The 19,661-nt window shown below is 37.8% G+C and overlaps 1 protein-coding gene across 1 annotated transcript in view; it reads right to left on the reverse strand.

The window, feature by feature from the left end:
* Window positions 1–4,013: 4,013 nt before the first annotated feature.
* LOC101156758 (CXADR-like membrane protein) overlaps window positions 4,014–19,661 on the reverse strand; it is a 51,289-nt gene continuing 35,641 nt past the window's right edge. Inside the window, exons 2-7 of the mRNA XM_004076326.4 lie at window positions 15,706–15,863; window positions 15,251–15,449; window positions 11,380–11,547; window positions 10,086–10,208; window positions 9,053–9,194; window positions 4,014–7,815 (exon numbers count right to left, since the gene is read on the reverse strand). Coding sequence (XP_004076374.1) covers window positions 7,440–7,815; window positions 9,053–9,194; window positions 10,086–10,208; window positions 11,380–11,547; window positions 15,251–15,449; window positions 15,706–15,863 — 1,166 coding nt within the window. The 3' untranslated portion in view covers window positions 4,014–7,439. The remainder of the gene's footprint in view (window positions 7,816–9,052; window positions 9,195–10,085; window positions 10,209–11,379; window positions 11,548–15,250; window positions 15,450–15,705; window positions 15,864–19,661) is intronic.

The following is a 19,661-nucleotide window of genomic DNA, read 5'->3' on the forward strand; positions in this document are numbered from 1 at the left end:
TTATCCATCGGTCAGTCCCTCTGTATATTTGTTCATTCTCCCATCTATCCATCCAGTCGTTCATTCCTCCACCCTCCATCCATCCTTCAATATTTTTAACATTTTATTTATCCATCCATTTTTTAAACCTGCTGAATCCCTTTTAGGATCACAGGACTGCTGGAGCCTGCCCCAGTTACTAACGGGCAAATTGAGGATACACCCTGAAAAGGTCGTCAGTCTGTTGCGGGACATGCATTATTCTATCTGTGTATTATTCCATTTTTCCACCCATATCATACAGTACGTCAACCCGTTTATCTCTTTAGTCTAAAAACCTTCAGTGATATTGTAGATGACTGCCCCCGTGTGGCCATTATTTGTCCTACAAATGCTCAAAATTTTCCGTAATGTTCTTGCAATGCTATTTATGGCGTCCTATACTGTTCATAATTAAATAAATAAATATTTAATTAAACAAATAATTATGGCCTCATGCAAATACACAATCAACCAATAAATCTCTCATAAATGTATAAAAAGATCATGAAATTGTGAAAAACCTGCACACTGATTTTATATAAGCCATTATATTATTCAATATATTTCATTTTGCTTTAAAAACCTGTTAATTATTTTAAAACAGCATTTTAAAATATTCATTTTTAATCATGTGGAATATTATTATAATTCTGTCTTTTTTCAGAAGCTCGTATTTCAAAATCAACATTTTCCAAAGTAGCTTTGTTTTTATTTCATGTTGCTGTTTTTCACAATGGCTTATTTATTTCATGAAGAGCTTTTTCAGGAGAATGAGTCTATCTGTCAATCAGTGAAAGTGGATCTAAACGCTCATTGGCTCATCCATGGAAATCGACTCATATTCCTCGATACCCGCTCAGCGGTGTGCCAGTCAGAGAGATGTCATATATTTTAGCGATATCCGCGCAGCTTTGCTGACATTAGAGATCAAATAGAGTCAAACAATCTGTCTGCTGTAGAAGATGCAAACATGGACGACTCTGTTTTTGTAGTTTGAGGGTTTGTGTGGACCAAACCACAGAGGAGCTCCGGTCGTCCACGTCTATAAAGTCCCCCGTTGAAACATTCCTCATTCTTACGCCATTCACTCAGAGCTCACATCGTGCTTTACACTGTGTCGGCTCGCAGGAGGCGAGCTGGCGGACCGACAGTCAGACCAGGCAGCTGCGCAAAGCGGAACAAGCCTGCTCAGGCCTCCTGAACCTTATGATATTTTTCTATTTTCATTGAGACAATGATTATAATCAGGTCCTCTGATTTTATTTTTCCCTCGCGGGAAAATGTTGAACCTTTCCTGCGATGACGTTTCTGACCGTGGTCGGAAAACGCAGCGGAGATCCAGGATTGATTGAGCAATTCTGCAGCCAGGGTTTACTCCAAGAATCAGGCTCTGTACTTTGGAGGAAACCTTTTTTACTATTACTTTTCCGGGGGACAGGGCAACGGACCCTTAACTTGCGCTCACACACACACACACTCTTGCACTGCCTGGGCGCTCTGATTTACACGCAATTTAAGACGTAGTTTGACTGCAGGACCTGAAGCAGAGACTCTCTGGGATGATCTCATGAACTCAAACATGGAAACATTGTTATCATGTGAAACTATTCAAAATAAATAAAGCTGATCTTTTAACACTCCATGTGCATTGTGCATCCATGCATTGTTACTGAGATAAGCACAGGCAACCGCTCCATGTGGCCATCAGGCTAAAAACATTAACTTTTTTTTTTATTTTTTTTTTTTATTGAGCTTCAAACAAACATATACACATAACTACAGCAAAAAAATAAAAAACGAATAAAAAACACACAGAAAATTAACAAACAGCCTTAAAATTGTAGTTTACAATACTAGGGAACGTCATACAACATTTAGCATATAGTCTTCATTGAAAATAGACAGGTTTATTACATTTTTGTTTATTATTAATTAATTTCAGAAATTTAGAATATAAACTAATCTCTTTATGAAATGTGTTAAATAACATTCTGGCTTTTGTAATACAGAAAGTGATTTTCGTTTAACAGAATCCCTAATACCCCTAGTATTTTGTGAAATAAAACCACACAGAACTTAAGGACATAAATAAAACACGGAAAATATGTAAACAAAAAAGAGAAAATTTAGGATTAAAGAAGCTGGTGTCTTAAATTAGAAGTTAGCTGCACCCCTATATTTACTAAATATGAACCTGAGAATTTTACTATTATATCATGATTTTCACTAAAATGTTTCACTGGAAAACAAAATAAATTGTTATTACAAATTATATAACCATATTGATTGAAACCTTTCGCATCTTAGAAAAAAAAATACTTTTGTTAATAAAAGGTAAATGTAAAAAAAAGATGAAATACTTAACTTAGATTTGCTCTATTATGTAAACAGAATGACTTAAATGTTAAAACTTAGAATAATTACAGTAAAAAACAATTTAAATAAGGCAATATGAACTCAACAACGCAAAATAGGTAGGTCACCTCCTTGTAAACATTTCACTCCATATTCACTCTAGTCCCGTTGATGTATCCCACATGGCCCCTGTAATAAGCTAAAAACATTAACTGGCAGCCCCTCCCACACACGGCATGTTGCGTTCATGGAACTCCAGTTCATAGACGTTTTGTGGAACTCCAACAACCACCCAGCCTAACTTGGGCCACTACTAGATGTTAATGAGAAGATGAAAATTGCCGAACCGACCACAAAATCACCCGAATTATGCACACTCGCCCAAAGCCACTTTTATCCGCAAATCTAGAACAAAAACTGCCCAATTTCGTGTAACACTGTGGATGTGTTGAGGTGCATACTCCCCCTAGTGTTGAGGGGTGTGCATTGCGCCGTCACGTTTGGTGAAACATCTTCGATTGATGTAGTCAGGGTGCTGCTGCTCATGTCTGAGTAAAGGAGTAGCCAATCACAAAAGTGTCTCCGCCTTGTCTAGTTTGATTGACAGACAGACACAGTCTCCTGAAAAAGCTCTTCATGAAATAAATAAGCCATTGTGAAAAACAGCAACATGAAATAAAAACAAAGCTACTTTAGAAAATGTTGATTTTGAAATCCAAGGTTCTGAAAAAAGACGTAGAATTATAATAATATTCCACATGATTAAAATTAATATTTTAAAATGCTGTTTTAAAATAATGAACAGGTTTTTAAAGCAAAATGAAATATATTGAATAATATAATGGCTTATATAAAATCGGTGTGCAGGTTTTTCACACTTTCATGATCTTTTTATATATTTATGAGAGATTTATTGGTTGATTGTGTATTTGCATGACGTCATATTTATTTATTTAATTAAATATTTATTTATTTAATTATGAACAGTATAGGACTCCATAGGCTATTTGTTTAAAATTTTTTTAACAATTATAATTCAATTTAAATAAAAAAAATCCCTGAATGCTTTGAAAAATCTGCCTCATGAAAAAGATTTTCAAAATTAAGCACAGTCGTGAAAGACAGACTCTTGCAAATATATATATTATATGTATATATTAGGATACATTTATATAAATATATACATGTTCAGAAAAGTTCCCTTTCCCTCCATATGCTGTAACACCTATTAACCACTGCACACACATAAAAGAAGGTTAAGTATGTCCCAAAGGTTGTGTCTTAACAGGAATGAGTGAATTTGTGAGGAAATGTGTCCCAGATTGGTCCCAAACTATGGCTTCAAACATGCCCACTGCTTTTGGAAAAAGAGAGGTGGCCCACATGAACTCGTTCTCTGCAGAAAAGCACCAGGTCTCTGCTGCAACCAGAACCGCATTCACCAAAGCACAGCTCACCTGCAGCCAGCAGCTACTGTAGCGCGAGTCTGAATGTAATGCCAGATGATGAGTGTTGGACAGCAGCAAATCCTGTGGTTCCTCAGTGGCATTCTTCTGGAACTGCTCACCCAGTCCTGCCTGTTCAAGGTAACCACTTAACACGTGTAGCAACAAAGCAGCACATAGATTACCCAGCACTTTAAAGTGAAGAAGTTATATTTATTCTTGTTTTCACAAAACAATGGGAACACACATGGTGACAGTCTGAGCAGGACTATATGGCTGCTCCAAGAACAAGAAGTCCAGGGTTTCCTCACACTTCAGCAGACAAAGGTAGAGATGCGGAACAGCATGTTTCTGTCAAAACAATATGAGAAGATGTGATCCTAAACTCTAACATGATTTCTCAATGTTTTGTTTCTCAGTCAAAGTCATCAAATCTCACTGCCCTGCGTTTAAACAAAAAAAATCCAGATGCCTCTGCAAAGGCTTTATAGGGTCTAACAGTCATCTGACTGAAAGTCTAAAACATGGAGAACAATGAGTGCTAAGGACCTGGGGGCTTATTTATAAAACTGTAGGTAGATTTTGTGTACTCACAGAAAGAAAATTCAGATTTATCATCCTGCATACTGGAAACTAGTTTTTTTTTTCTTTTGCAGATTGAGCAAGAAAAAAACAGTTTTTATGGAGGGGAAAAAATAGACTTCAAAAGCAAAATGATGTTTCCACATTTTCCACTCATCTCCTGAACTTCTTTGTTCTAAGCATCTTTTATATAAAAGTCCCCATCTGAGAAACAAAAATGATTGCGTGAACGATTTAATGGCATCGTAAATACAGTGAACTTTTGACAATTCCTTCATTTGAAAAATGCTTTTTCATTTATTAGCTTTTTAATACTACCTGGCGACAGCACTTACAGTGACCGGTGAAGAAATGTATGCACTCCTAGAAATTCAAAGAAGGATGTCAACATGCATGCGAATATTTTATAACCCACATAAGCTCTAATTCTAATAAATAAAACCTATTTTTAGCAGATTTGTTTGATTTTCTTTCTGTAAAACCACAAAATTGCATTTGCTGCAAAACGTGGAAAAGCCCTCAAGAGAAACATTTTAAGTATTTATGCTTGTATAAATCATTTGCATTTTTATTTATCTTTATCTTTATATTTTTTCTTCTAACTTAAGATGTTCTTTGAGCTAGCATAAGGTTTCTTGTGCAGAAATTCCTCAAACTCCTTATAGGGATTTGAGGCTGGTTCGAAAAATGACCTGGAGCCACATCAGTTCACCAGCTAACCACTAGGGGGCTTGTTATACAGGCAACATTCAATCCACTGAGAAAAAAAGACTCAAATTTGAAACAGTGAGAAGTGTTCAAATAATCTGTTATCATCATTTGGATAAAAATAAAGGAAAAAAGTTGTGTTTTACCAGCTGATGTGTGTTTTTTCCCACTTAGTTTATTTTCAGAGCGACAGCCTTTGATGGGGGCCGTTGATGACCCTGAACAGATCAGTGGGTAACATGACACACCCCCTTTGTCCATTTTGAACATGGTTTGGCGTAAATATTAGTAACCAACAATTCTCACGCCTCTGGTCCAACAGATAAAACATTTACATACATATACATATGTTTACACAGTACAAAAATGAGCTTTTAATTTACATGGCTGAGCGTCATCACTCTTATAAACGTCACAAAATGACCAAGAGATGAAAAAATATTTTGATTATAAATACTGGTATTAGAGTGTTTTATAGCTAATTTAAGATGCAGGTCAACACTGACCTGTTAACATAAAGCATAGTAACAGAAAGCACAGAAAGAAGGTTTAAAACATCATCTGGCACAAACAGTGAATTATCCAGGATATTAATATGCAAACTGGAAAACCCTTTCGGACTTCACTTTTGACCTGAATAAAGACTTTATTATGAATATGGACCTCCATCAAAATACAGATTTGGGCCTTAAATTGAAATTTCATTTAATTATTTAATCTGATAATGAGTTTTACTTTAAAATGCTGTCATAATATAAATTTCAACTATGGACTATCTAGAATGTTTTCTGAATATTGTCTTTGATCTAAATATGGATTTTAACTAGACTATGGACCTTAATCTAATGACTTCAAATATAAAATGGATTTTAATTAGAATATGCTGTACATATATGATATTCTTTTCTTGTCTAAAAGAAATGAGGAACTATTGCACTTTAAAATGTGTCGCTAAACATTTAGGCTCATAAACAGATTTTCATTTCAGCTATGAGAGGCATCCATTGTTTAATTGTACCTGTGTAGAAGGATGTATTTACATTTAGAGGTGTTGAGGCGGCAGAAAAGGTCAATCAAAGAAGACAGATTGCAGAGAATCAATAATAAATCTAATATTAGATTTGGTGATGTTGCATTTGGTTCTAAACTTTACAATAAATGCCTTAAAAGGACTCTTGAGTAAATGCATTCAGAGACAACCACAAAAATCCTGTTTTCTAACGCTGACATTCACGGTGGGGCAGGAGAGGATCAGTGGAAGACACGTCCAATCAAATTCTCTTCTTCATGAGAACCTTTTCTTTTCTCTAATTTCTTGTCGTTTACATCTAAGTTTGGAAATCCAAAACACTTTAGTTTAGAATAAAAATGTCAACAATCATATCCTGTCATCTTTTCAGAAAGAACAACTAAAAAATTTTCATCTAAAAACGATCAGACTGTGGGAGCTGAGGGCAAACATAAAACACTCTTACATCATAAACTGGGTTATCAATAGCATTGTTTGGATTTATTACTGTAATTAAGATAAAAATGATCTGCATAAAAGTCGCTTAAATTCTATTTCTAATTGCTAGGAAAAAATATAATCTTTATAGGGTTTTTAATGGTGCATGAAAATACTTCAACAACACAATAAAGGAATCAATGTTAGTGTAAACCTTCAAGACTTTGGCACTTCCTTATTTAGGGCCTTTTATTTCACCCTGAAACAATCTTCAAACGTATTAGTTGTCTGTTGTAGCCTCCGTACAAAATGGCACACGATAATAACAGTGATGACTAATATTTTTGGAATTTGACGAGAGGGCGGCGAGCGTCGTTAACTGGAAAAGAGGCACTGAGCAAACCGACGACAATTTTTCAGCCAACAAAGCAGGAAGAATTGAAAAGATATTTTTCTATGCGGTGAAAATGAACAGCATAGAAAAAAAGTACTTGATGGGTTCGGTCACAGATGGAGGCGTGTGTCGTGGATGAATGGTCTCAAGCTATTTGCAGAATTGAAAAAGACTCTGGAGCACATTTCAGTCACTCCTCTGTCATTCTTTTTTTTTTCAATGACCAAAGAGAATACCTGCCATCAAACGTTGTCATTTCTTTACAGTTCTGTGCCTTTCCAGTTTAACAATGAGACTCCGATGAACTTGATGAAATGAGCACGTTTCAACAAACAACACTAGAATTAATGTGCCTACAGTGTAAATGCAAATCTGTTCAAGCGTCCACTGGACCGAGAATGGCAAGAGTACAGGTATATCTAGATAACATATTTACTATTCTTCTCATTCACAGCCTTGTGATGTAGATATTTTCCTCAGTATGACTTTACACAGTGTTAAAGGCTTGGGTTTGGGCGGGGTCCATATTAGAAGTAGCCCCCATGTGGGTTGAGTTCACATGGCTTAGTTTTGGGGGAGGGCTGGGCTTGGAGTTGGAGGTGGACGAGGAGGTCGGTGTGGAACGGGATACGAGTGTCTTGGAAAGCACCTGATTGTAGACAGCTGAAGGCTGAGTGAAAGTGGGACCATGGCAGTTTTTCTTTCCAGGCCCCACAACAGAAATGCCGCCTTGTTGGCTGCCGGTTCCCGTGTTGTGCACCATGGACTGGGTGGAGGAGGTGCCTGAGCGAGAGCTACTGGAATGAGACGAGGACAGGGAGTTGGGCTTGACTAGCTTTGCTTTCGGAGCTTCTGCATCCTCCCTGAAAGAAGCAAATGTGGTTAAGCGACAAGCAAATACTAAGGGTGCACTTACTGCCCTAGTCACAACTGCCCTTACGGGGCCAAACGTGGGCAAACCTGTGGTCTGCAGGAACTTTCAATGTTGTTGACTGGCCGAGGATCAAAATTGTTCATTTTTCTATGGGCATGCTGCAGGCGACAGATTGTAGCAAACACTTAAGGTGTATTCAGACTGGACACATTTGGCTCGCTTGAAGCGAATCAGAGTTCGTTTCCCCGATAATCCGGATCATATTTGGAGTCTGAATACACCCAAGTCCCGGTCAAGGAACCACTCTCTGACCCATCTTTCAAGGTGGTCTCGGTTTGTCTCCATTTTGGTTCGCTCTGAGGTTTTCTCAGTCTGAATGCGCTCCGTGCTTGGAACAGAACAACTGAACCGAAGGCCACCACAGCCTGGCTTTAAGGGATGTTAACAGAGTAACGGAGCAACAGGGAGACACAGCAACTCATTGAAGTGTGGTCGAATGAATGCAGGCTCATTAAAACAAGGTTTAACGTGATACACATTGCTTCTTACACTGTTTTCCCATCAATCTATATGTCATACACACTATACCAGATACCTTCTGGATTAATAACGGATTCGGTTCGGACCAATTAATATTTCTTGTCGGAATACACTCTTTAACAACACGTAAGGGTGACGTAGGTGAGATGCAGGCAGGGCATTTTTCAACTCTCTAAACCCTGTGCACTGCATTAAAAAGCCGGTTATGTGTTGTTAAACTGGCAAGCCTGACTGATCTTAGGAAATTAGACAATCAGAGCGTAGTTTGTGTAGACATCTAACGGGTGTCTTACGGGCGCGAACCTATCACCTACACACCCCGTCCATGCAGAATTTGTGCACAGTCAGCAAGTAGTACTCGCACCTTAATGACGACTAGAATGTTGCATAAAGACCCAGTATGTCATCAGTGTGGGCAACTTATATTATCCTTACGAAACCTTCAAAATACCACACACATGTTCCATTTTCAACAACGTCTCTTGAGGTGGACGCACAAGCCTCAGGGGAACTATAAGTAACACTTGCGCTGCCCGTAAGATGCAGTCGCCCCTGTCCGTGACCCTCCTGGGCCCCTGACAACCCAAAAACCTGTACAGGTTAACCCGTGCATGTGACTAAGGCTTAAGCAACACACATATGAAGTTTCTGAACAAATATTTCATGTTCAGGTTCAGAGAGTTTACCTGATTTCATTTGGGGTTTCTTCTTCTTCGTATTTCTTCATTTGCTTTTTGCAGAATGCCAACCAGATGATGAGGATGATGAGGAGGACGCCAAAGGACACACCAACTACGGCACCAGCAACCACGCCCATTCCCCTCACATCTACAGAAATGGCAGACGTTTGGAGTTAGGACAATAGGTTACTAAGTTGGAGGTAAAAAAAGTCACATTTACAAAAATAAAGCCAACTTGTGATGGACTGGTAGCAATTCCGGGTGTACCTTCCCCTTTTTTTAACAGTAGTTAGGATAGGCTCCAGCTTTCTCATGACATAAAAGGGATCCAGCAGGTTTATAAATTGGTGGGAAAAAAATCACAAAATTTGACTATTTTAATATTACTATAATTTACTCTTAGACTACTGATTGCAAACCTGGTGGAGACCGGAAATGCTTGACCTCTGTCCTTACCAACCTGCACAATGACTTGCTCTTGACCAAAAACCTATTTTCTGCTCCAACATACAAATAAATTACTTAAAAATCATGCAGTTTGATTTCCTGGTTCCCTTTTCTGAATTCTGTTTCTAACTCTTATTAAAGTGTTTCTGTGATGAACATTATCTTATTAAGAATCAGTGAACGCCAAAAGAAAAATCCTTTCTATTCCTTTTCTTAACCATCTAATCTTTTTTGTCTCGGTATACAATACTTTTAATTTTCTCTGTGTGAAAGGTGCTGTATAATAGAAATCGCCTTGTGCTCATTAGGTGGTATCTGGCTGAATAAACGATTTCCCTTGAGGGTACATCTTTATAACAAAAGGCTGAGAACCACTGTTCCATGCAAATGAAGCAGCAGGTTTTCCAACTCAAGAGAAAAAAACATATTTTAGTCTTTTATTTTGTCCATGTATGGTTACAGAATGCAAACCGCATCCTTGTTACTAACAGGAGGGCCTTTTATTGTGTTCATTCATGTCTCACATTCAATTGATCCTGTTCAGATGACATGACATTTACAATTCTGTAAGAAGACAAACTCCTCCACCCACAATGCATCTGAACCTCCACTGTGCAGCTTTCTTCTCCAACATCGTTGCTCGCTGTGCATTTGTAGATACCGGCGTTGTCCTTGGTCAAGTTCTTCAGCGTCACAGTTTCTGGGTTTTTTAGATCTAAAGTGCAGGGAAAAAATAGGCACAGGTGTAAGTTCTTGATCTCCGTTGGCTATCGAAAAGCATATCACAATCAATAACGATTTAAAACCAGTTATTTAATTTTTTTTTGCAGAGGGCTTAGTGCAAATCGTACTAAACATTTTGGTTACATCAATACAGTATTCCTTATTTTTTAACTGTTATTCAAACCTTTATTTTGTCAGATATTTTGACATTTTTAGAGAAAAATTTGGATTTACACAAAGGGCCAGCACGCTTTTAAAGCATGGTATTCTTTAAAGTACCTTACATTTTCTAAAAATGTGCAGTTGAAGAAGCTCATTATAGACTGAGCATTAACCCACATTTTAGATGAAACCTCAGTCTTTAGTATTAGTTAATATTATTATTATTTTAATAAATTGTTTTTACATTAAACTAGATGTGGCGGAAACCAACTGAGGTATCCTCTTTGCATTAATCTCACACATTTTACTCTGACAACTTCATAAAAATGTATTTAAAAGCAATAATTTGAGGAAGACATACATAACAATAATAAAGAATACATTTTAAACTGCTGTATTTCTGGCAAAGTAAAAAGTCCTTTAGAGACTAGAAATTTAACCTAAACTACATTTTTATTAAATTCATAATTTCAACAAAATCGGTTTCAACTTCACTTAGTACATTATCACAGCACTTTATGATTTTGTTTAACATTTATCACAACATTTATCACATTTTGATTTAAATTAATTTTAATGAGTAACTCTTTCGCACACTAACTACAGATAAAAAAGCAGACTACAGGTTACAATAAAACCAATAAATATTATACGTAAATTATAAAAAATGCTATAACTTTATCACATTCGTAGGCATATTAATGAAACTTTGCAAGTGTTTTCTTATTTCCATTTAAAAACCCATTTTTGTTTGTTTGAATTTTTTTTTCAACTGACGACTCAAAATGAAAAAACTATGACACTTTCATTAAAAAGATTCCCTTTCTAAAGACTAAATAAAAAGGTGACTGTTGCTTTAAAAACAAACTCGTACTGCTATTAGAACGGTTCTTAAAAGGGGATTTGCTGAATCAATACAGCATTTTCTCAAAGGAGATTAAGTTCAACGAATCGATTTTTTTAAAAACCAGCCCAACCGAAGGGTACAAACGCTTGCTTACCAATCAGGGCCAGTGGAGGCAGCTTCCCAGCGTATTTGCCCTTTTCCCCTAATCTCTCCCATTTGTAGTGAATGGGATTGGAGCCATCGGCAGACTTGCAGCTCATCTTCACCTCACCGCCCTCGAAGAATTTGCCCTCCATCCAGCATCGTGGCTTAGATGGCTTTACTATAAACAGACACAAACGCAAAGTTATGGTCTGTTTCTGAACCAACTGTTGATGGTTTATACTGACTTTGCCTTTTTAGTATTAGAATTCCTCTGTTCTACCAAAAAAAAAAAACTATTTAGTAAATTTGTCATTCCCAGTCCAACAATTTTACATTCTTTGGTTAGTGTAGCATGTTTTTCTAAACCAAAGCAGTTTTTCAATAACCTGGACACACAATTAGAAATAAATCCTTGCTAAACAAACAAAAAAACACATGTTAAGTTTTGCAATAAATTCCTAAATTACCCAGCGTTGTGCTTTTATGCACACATATAAAGACACAGACCTTTAACAAGGTAATATTTATACCAACCTTAAAGTTACCACCAATCACACCAGACCCTAAATAAGACAGTGGAAAGGACAACCTGCTAAATTAGGATCATTGACTGTATATGAGAGCTGGGCAATGTCCAAATCCCCTATCTACTCCCTAAATACATGCTAAAAAAACTATATAGTGTGGGACTATCTAGTGCCTTGGAATTGAAAAGCAATTCGGACACCATGCTTCCTACTTTTTTTTTTTAAACTGTAAATATGACATCACCAGTTTCACAAAGTAAAAACCTATTAAATACGAGCATTTTATAAAGATTATTCATGAATTCACTTTGTTCTGATGATTAAAACTTCGATGGTTTACAAACAAAGTATTTTATTTTTTTCACAAAAGATCTTCAAACACAATGCATTGTGGTCTATATTCACCAATCTAGTGAGCATCGATGCACACTGGTTTTTTGCAGAGACTTCTCGGACATTTCTATATAGGGCCTTTTGGGATTGTAGATTTGTACAGCTCTAAAAAACGACAAACGCACTATTAGGTGCACTATGTAGCGAGTAGTGAGGGAATTTAGGACACAACCCTGGACTGAGTGACCCCTCCTCCCTCAGGTTCCAAACAGGAAGTACCTGTTGGTTCCTGGAAGCCAAAATCCCATAGACTTCTATAGAGAAATAAACAGTCATTACTCAGTTATATTATTTATCAGAATAACCATTCTTGCTCTGATACCTCTTTCTAACATGTCAATCAGATATCTCAATAAAAGTATGTGGTCTCACATCAAATGTTCAAAATTCTCTCGAGCCCGCTTTCAAGTGGTAGGGGTGCAAACGTCCAGCAAGCTCACTTCTGATTGGGAGAGCTGTTGCCATAGAAATGTTGCCTCAGATCAACTCGGACCAATTACCGCTAACTAATGATTTCATAAAATTGCGATTGAATTGACTTAATTCCATAGAAACAAAACATCACGCGGTCCAGTTCTCATGCAGTTCATGTGAAACACAGCTTGATAATGCTGCTACACAACATATTCTTACTTTTGTTCACAAAGGAGCCCTCAAACACATGGAGCTTTTTTCTTGCTAACGCTAAAGATTTGTTACAGAACTGTATTATTTAGCACCCAGATATTTGTGAAAACCCAACAAATTATGTTGAGTTTTCCCTCAGTGCAGTGTTTTGTCTTTACTCTGGAGCAGTCCGTGATCAGTCAGTATTCATTTTGTTCAGATGGCAGCTGGAATAATTACTAAAATCACACGTGGTTCATATTCCTCGGCTTCTTTCGAACAATTTCTTTCCTTCATTATCTCTACTCGCAGCTGTCACTCACAAGAAAAACGGTTTTAAATCAAGTTATTGCAAACCAGCTGACAAGCTATGGAAATGAGCCAGCCTGAGAGCTGCAAAAGTGAGCCTTTTTAATATGCCGACAAGAGTTACCACTGTTATAATGATCCAAACAGATGTGAGCTGCCCATAATAAATCATGAATGACAGCTTGATTGTGAATTTAAAAGCAAGGTGAGCAGAGGACGGGCTAAAAGGATCCTGAGGCGGAGACATGAGGTTTAATCATCAGTGAAAGCACGTCGTGGGGAGGGAGTTATATGAAGGGCTGACTCCAACCCAAACGCCTTTAATGTATGCGCATAAGAAACCCTCCATTCGAATGTAAAGAATCAACTGTGGTAAATTACCTTGAATGTGGATTTTATCACCTCATTTTAAACTGAAAAACTGAACCCAACATATGTTTTACACCGAACCTACAAAGTGCTTATTCAGCATTCAGACTTACATCATTGCCCCACATTCAATGTGTAATAATAGCAACAACATTGTAGCTAACTAGCTGATTTCATGTGTGCAGCATTACTGAGTAAAGCTGCTGGACAAAAAAAAAAGAAACCTCATGGCTAATTCTATTTCCTGCTTCAATGACAACAAACTAAATCAATTTTATTGAGATTCACAAATTCAGCAAACAACTAACAATTACAACATCATCCATCAAAGACCTACTCCAATCACCATTTGATTAATTTTAAAAACATTCCCAGTAATGCCAAACTAAAAAAACCCTATTGTTTTCGATAGTTTCTAAAGAGCGGCAGGAGTTCATTATTAGCCTCTGAGTTGTGGGTGGTACTGTTGGAGTGGAGTAAGCCCGCCACCACTTTCCGTCACCCCTCTGTTTACATTCACTCCCGCTAGCCTAAAGCCCCTCACACCCTCAACCTAACATTTCCGGTGTGCCTAAATGGCAAGCAATATTGGAGCTATCCAGTCATACAGTTATGAGCCAGATGCCAGCTCAAATGAGGAAAACAAAGACGTAAATGGATCTATTTGTCTGCAAGTGAATGCATCAGAACAGAGCGGAAGCAGGGAGCTTGTGGCCCGCCAATTGTGTTTTTCACCAAAACAATCTTTCCCAAACTGCATTTTTTCACCTGCTCCTGATTAAAAAAATAGAATAAAAAAAATCTGAAATGTAATTTTAATCTTAATCTTCTTTATAAATGATCATAAAAAGATTCCACAAGAACATGTTAAAAACACCAAAGCAGGACTTTCATCAGTGGGTCGTTAAGTCATTTTGTCAAATGTCATTTCGAAATTGATTTAATTACAAACAAACTTTTTTCAAATATCTGTTCATTTACAGCTGTTAGAAGTCAGAACTCTGTCTCCTCTGTTGTATTTGGACCTGATCTTCTGACTCCTGACCCTGTTTCTGACTCTTTTTGCCTGCTGCCTGCCCTGACCCTCGCCTGGACTTGACTAGCCCCATCTCTCCTCTGATGATCCCATGCCTGTTATTGACCCCAGCCTGTTTGACTCTAATTTAGCTGTGCGCACTTTTAGATGAGCTAATAAACATGCTGCATTTGGATCCAGCCGTCTGCCTGTTCTTGTGACAACAGCTAACTAAAAGTGCAATTGTTATTGACAAAATGATTTCCTACTAAAAAACGAAAAGAACAGAAGTTTTTTGGTTAAAAAATGAGAAATTTCTATAAAAGGAAACTGAATGAATCTGTACTGTGTTTTCTGATTTAAAAATTGATTTAATTCAAAGAATTTTATTTTTTAATCTGGTGCTGAGAAGACAAAGAGTTAGAAATCATAAATATTTTGCTCCATCAGAGCCTGCGTAACACAGGATAATAATAATATCCATTCACAACGGCTCACATGTTTGTCCTCTGGGAGGTAGCTGCTACTGAAAATAACTCAATCTCTGCAAATATTTTAACCCCAACCGAGAACCGGTGATGGAACACACTTTTTCCAGGCAGTTTATTTGCTTATAAATATCTTTATACTTGCCATGAAATCCAAATGTGTTTTCTCCTTACCCAGAACTATGAGATGGATGGTGCTCCAGTGGTACTGAACACCTTTCTTGACTTTGCAGCTGTACTCTCCTGAGTCTATCAGTGACAAGTCCCTGATCAACAGAGACACGTCACCTTTTAAGAACTCTCCAGCAAAAGCCACGCGGCCACGCTCGGCTTCGTTGGGGTCAATGACACGGCCGGCAAAGTAGGTAATGATCTGGTGTGAGGAGAAGGTCAACATGACAAACATACAGAAAGTTCTATGAAACAACAAATCTGTCAATTGGTATATTCATGACTAAATATTAAAATGAGTGAATTCATTCATTTGTATTGAACAGAAATAATCCAAAGCATATATGTTTCTGTATACCATATCTGCAGTATAATGATTTATCAAGCAAAATTCGTGTTTGTTTTAATTGTTTCAAATGTGAGGAAAATTCTTTAATATTTTGACCAAGAACACTTACCACCCTCTGCCTGTTGGTTGGCTTTAGAAGCAGCCACTCGATGTCCAGAGAGGGGTCATCGCCCACCCAGAATTGGTAATGGCAGGGCAGTGTAGCATTGTCTCCAACAACTCTCTTCATTTCGGTTTGGGCCCATGTCATCAGCACACCCAGCAGCACTATGCACAGACAAGTCATTCATGGTTAAAGAGTCCAGGTCAGTGGATCTGCCGCCTCTACAAGACTGTAATCAACCGTCATCGTCAACGTAAGAGTCAAACAAAGACAACATACAGTCCCATTGAACCTTTTAACCCTTGTGCTATCCTAGGCACTTTACCATTGGGAGTTGGGTCATCTAGACCCACTAGACAGTGCTCTGAACCTTTTTTCTTCAATGATTTGTGATCTTCACTGGTGTCCATGGATTACATGAAATCTTTCCACCTTTATCCACTTTTATCATGGTAGGGAGAACACGTCAATGTAAGGGTGGGGTCATCTAAGATAGCACAAGGGTTAAAGGAGAGATACCCAAAGCTGTAGCCCCTCAGCTCCCCATTTCCTGTCCTTCATAACAGGCACCGTTTACATAATTAACATAATTCTTAAGCAGAGAAAAGGCGCCTTGTGCTGATATTACACAATCAACATAGATTGATTCTGTTGCAGAGAGAAGCAGCTTTGCATTGATATGCAACATTATGTGTTGCATACCGCGGCTTTTCTCTGTGTCAGAATCAGCTGATTCGCATTGATTGCGTAAACGGTCGAAGAGTTTCGACATGTCAAAGAGGGCGTGTTATTCAGGTGTCGCCAGCAACATCTTTGGTGTTAAAAAGTCAAAGAACGTAACGAATAGATTCAGGTAGTACACCATGCACTAAGAAGCCTGTAAAGCAAATGGACTCAGAGATAAAACGCATTACTACTAAATTTTTAAAGCATCATAAACTCAATAGGAGTCACCAACACATCCTCTTGTTATTCTAAGTGCCCTTCTAAGGTGACTTTGCCCCTTAACATTGTTAAAAAGTTTACAGTAATCTTTCTCCTATTGTTTGCAAATTGGAACGTACAGAAGAACTTTTGATGGTAAGTCCTCCAATCTTTTTCCTAAAATTTTCATTGTTTAGTAGCTTCAATGTGAGAGACAGCTGTGAGGATATTCCTATTCCTTTTGATTAATAAAGAAGCACATTTTAAATTAGCAACAGCACACTTTTTTTCTCAGACTGATTCCACTCAGCCTTTGAAAGCCCTCTGAGCTTCAATGTGGATTTCTTCCCAACATTTTGTCTTTTCCTGGCTTAACTTAACTTTTGGTACAGTGTTTGCAAAGAAACTTCTTTGGTTATCAATTCTGTCATAAAAAGCTAAAACTTACACCTCTCTAGATGTTCCTTCACCTGCTCTCTACCCATCTCAATATCATCTGCAAACATAATGGTCCACAGAGATTTCTGTCTAACCTCATCTGTCAGTCTGTCCATCACCACAGCAAACAAGAAGGAACTCAAAACTGATTCTTGGTGCAGTCCCACCTCCACCTTGAACTCCTCTGACACATCTACGACACTATCTCACCACCGTCTTAAAGTTCTCAAGCTAAGGAAACATGTGATGCGTGTTTAAGAACACGTACAGCCAAGTCATGACCAGATAAGTGCGGAGTCAATTATTGATCTACCCTCCTGAGTGCATTTAAGTTAGTCTAACATGCCTTCGGCAGGGGTCTTTGAGGGGGTGTAACCTAGCACTCTTCCTCTTTGTACAGTCCATCATCCACTGCGGCAGAACACAATCATTTAACAGGTGTCAGCTCACCTTTTTATACATAGTAAGCGTGATGGAATGACATGCTTGACATGTGTTTGTTTGTATAAGTATTTGCGTGTGCGCTGTGGTTGAATTCTGTACGTGTTGACATGTTTGTGTGTGGAGACATTTAGAGCCAATAGGTATGTTTGGTATACAAGTGTGTCAGCGGACAGCCTCCCCCTTTTGAGAAACATCTATTGTGTTTCTACTTCTTTAAACATCCTCCAAATTCTTCAACCCTTCCTTTTTACTTTCTGCCCTTTCTGTTGTACCCTGATCACCAATCTCTAACATCCCACTCTGTCCATCTTTTTTTTTTCTGTCCAGTCCAAAGGAAAATGTATACAAACTTAATAAATAGAAATTTAATTTGGCCTCAAATACAAGAGGGGTTTATACAAATATACACTTTGTGTGTCAGAGGATTCATAACCCCCTATTGTCACAGTAAAACCTGTCCAACACAAGAGGCCTTCAGCTCGTACCTGTTTTCCCAGCTGTTGGACAGGACAAGTTAAGGGGGGAAAAAAGTTCTTTAACATGATGCTGACATTTTAGCAAGAGCGTTAACACTGCAATGCCAGACTTGACTCTCCTATTATCTTTTGGAAAAAAAAATCAGTTTGCTCTTAAACAGAAAAAGACACAAAAAAAGTATTTTCCTCTTTGGATCTATTTTTCAAGCGTTTCAAAACCAATACACATTTGTTTCATAATCTTTAAGAAGTGCCACAAATGTTTTTTTTCCAATACTTTATACATTTTAAGGATTTTTGTTCAATTTAGCAGGAACTGGAAGGACATTTCAATGATGGGCAAACCTTAAGGCAATTTCCCAGCAGCAGCTACCCCTCTTTTTTCAACATTAATAAAAAATTATTTGATTTGAAGATTTGAAAAAATGGTAACTCTGCCACCATCCTTGCATTTGTTCCAGGAGTTATCCTGTTTATTCCGTCAAGATTGAATTGTCTTCATTTCTCAGACCCTCCCTGCTGCTCCTCTGTGCCCCTGAATTCTGTGAGAGAAAGGAAGCTGCTGAGCACAGAGAAGCCCTGAACATTACCTGCTGATGGCAATAGGTCACACTAATGCAAGGTGTCACTTTTAGCTGGCAACAGTAGCACTGTGTATAGTAAAATGTCACAGCTAAGAAGCGACATTATATCTTATCATGGCTTAGGTGGAAATAATCAGCTCACTCAGTTATTCTTGGGGTCAAACCAGCATCTTAGAAAGGTTTTCCAAAAAAGAAAAGTCAGCATCAATTTACATTTTGTGTTCTTATATTGTCTAAATAGTACAGACAAAAAACATAATTAAAGGTGAATCCATTCATAAAAACTTTGTTTTAAACTATGTGACTGAATAACAATCTGGGAAAATCATACAATCTTAACACAAAAATTACTTAAATGTCTATTATTTTGTAGCAATAGAGTTCAAAGACCTGTTTGTGCCTTTTGTGTGCAAAGTTTCACCCTTTGTGCTCCTAAACATGTGTTTTTTTGCATTATCAAATACAAACTTAAATAAACCATAATGTTTCAGGCAAACACCAACTGTTCCTGTGTCATCTGTGGCTCACACACCTGCATGAATGCACATGACAACCACAAGCAAGAAATATTCAAAACTGCTTATTCCTTCAGGCACAGATTAGGTCGGAGAGGCATGCAGAGAAAAAAAAAACAGATTATTATTTACAGATTTTAAAACGTTTTGCTTCTCTCTGGTTATAATTTTGTGCCACGCTTTCTTCTGTGCCTCAGATGCACCATCACAAAAACACACAATATCATCTCAAATTTGCCAAACCATAAATGAAATAACATGTAAAAAGTTTGTTTTTTTGAGGTTCTCTTTGGGAGTGATGAGGATGGATAGGATGGAGGAACAGCTTAGGTTGGATGTTTGGAGCAGACATCTGGGAAAGCAGATTGAGATGGTTTGGACACATTGAGAAGAGGGACAGAGATTGTGTTGAAACAGATGCCGAGCTACAAGGAGAGAGGTATAGAGGAAGGGAAAAGAGGAAGTATAAAGGTGCAGTGAAGGATGACTGGAGTTGGTGCAAATGAGGAGGATGCAGATGAGAAGGTTCAGGGCTGGCCAACCCTGGTCCTCAAGAGCCTCAATCCCTGCCTGATTTCCGG

This window comes from Oryzias latipes, chromosome 14, assembly GCF_002234675.1.
Source record: "Oryzias latipes chromosome 14, ASM223467v1".
Classification (NCBI taxonomy): Eukaryota; Metazoa; Chordata; class Actinopteri; order Beloniformes; family Adrianichthyidae; genus Oryzias; species Oryzias latipes.